Source organism: Corvus brachyrhynchos, unplaced genomic scaffold, assembly GCF_000691975.1.
Source record: "Corvus brachyrhynchos isolate BGI_N302 unplaced genomic scaffold, ASM69197v1 scaffold2569, whole genome shotgun sequence".
NCBI lineage: Eukaryota > Metazoa > Chordata > Aves > Passeriformes > Corvidae > Corvus > Corvus brachyrhynchos.
Window position 1 is genome coordinate 2,296 of NW_008240107.1, and position 1,606 is coordinate 3,901.

The 1,606-nt window shown below is 64.5% G+C and overlaps 1 protein-coding gene across 1 annotated transcript in view; it reads left to right on the forward strand.

Moving 5' to 3' along the window:
• The window catches only part of LOC108449217 (uncharacterized aarF domain-containing protein kinase 5-like), a gene marked incomplete at its 3' end in the record, with an annotated part of 3,586 nt that extends 2,037 nt beyond the window's left edge, over positions 1–1,549 (forward strand). The window contains exons 2-4 of the mRNA XM_017744771.1: positions 176–316; positions 391–504; positions 1,345–1,549. Of these exons, the coding sequence (XP_017600260.1) occupies positions 221–316; positions 391–504; positions 1,345–1,549 (415 nt within the window). The remainder of the gene's footprint in view (positions 1–175; positions 317–390; positions 505–1,344) is intronic.
• Between the last annotated feature and the right edge of the window lie 57 nt (positions 1,550–1,606).

Genomic DNA, 1,606 nt, shown 5'->3' on the forward strand with positions numbered 1-1,606 from the left:
TGTCCCTCACCTGTCCCAGGTGGACGAGCTGTCCCTGGACGATTCTGGGTGTCCCCAGTGTCCCCAATGTCCCTCACCTGTCCCAGGTGGACGAGCTGTCCCTGGACGATTCTGGGTGTCCCCAATGTCCCCAGTGTCCCTCACCTGTCCCTCACCTGTCCCTCACCTGTCCCAGGTGGACGAGCTGTTCCTGGAGGATTTCCAGACCACGCCTTCCGGAATGTTCCGCGATTTCGACTACGAGCCGGTGGCCGCCGCCAGCCTGGCCCAGGTGCACCGGGCCACCCTCCCCGACGGGACCCCGGTGGCCGTCAAGGTGTGACCCGAGGGACACCTGGGGGACAGGTGGGGCCGTGCCAGGCCCCGCCCAGGTGACCCCGCCCGCCCCAGGTGCAGTACCTGGACCTGCGGGACCGCTTCGAGGGGGACATGAGGACCCTGGAGCTGCTGCTGCGCCTCGTGGAGTTCATGCACCCCGACTTCGCGCTGGGCTGGGTGCTGCAGGTGAGGGACACACCTGGGCACACACCTGGGAACACCTGGGCACACCTGGGGGCACCTGGGCACACCTGGGCACACACCTGTCACCCCCTGTCCCCACTGTCCTACTGCCCTGTGGAGTTCACGCACCCTGACTGTGCTCTGGGCTGGGTGCTGCAGGTGAGGGACACACCTGGGCACACCTGGGCACACACCTGGGCACACCTGGGGCAGAGCTGGGGACACCTGGGCACACCTGGGGCAGACCTGGGACACACCTGGGCAAACGTGGGACACACCTGGGGACACCTGGGGACACCTGGGCACACCTGGGCACACCTGGGGACATGTGGGACACACCTGGACACACCTGGGCACAGCTGGGCACACCTGGGCACACCTGGGCACACCTGGGGACACACCTGGGGACAGTGGCAGCCCCTAGGGATCACCCTGTCCCCACTGTCCCACTGTCCCCTGCAGTGATCTCTGTCACTCACCTGTGTCACCCATTGTCACTCACCTGTGTCACCCATTGTCACTCACCTGTGTCACCCATTGTCACTCACCTGTGTCACCCATTGTCACTCACCTGTGTCACCCATTGTCACTCACCTGTGTCACCCATTGTCACTCACCTGTGTCACCCATTGTCACTCACCTGTGTCACCCATTGTCACTCACCTGTGTCACCCATTGTCACTCACCTGTGTCACCCATTGTCACTCACCTGTGTCACCCATTGTCACTCACCTGTGTCACCCATTGTCACTCACCTGTGTCACCCATTGTCACTCACCTGTGTCACCCATTGTCGCTCACCTGTGTCACCCACTGTCCCCGTGTGTCCCCGTGTGTCCCCAGGAGCTGAAGGCGACGCTGGCGCTGGAGTTGGATTTCGAGAACGAGGCGCGGAACTCGGAGCGCTGCGGGAGGGACCTGGGCCACCTGCGGGGGGTGACGGTGCCACGGGTGCACTGGGGACACTGCAGCAAGGTGGGGACGCACCTGGGGACACCTGGGGGACACCTGGGCACACCTGGGACACACCTGGGGACACTGCAGCAAGGTGGGGACGCACCTGGGGACACCTGGCGGCAACCTGGGCGCACCAGGGACACCAGTG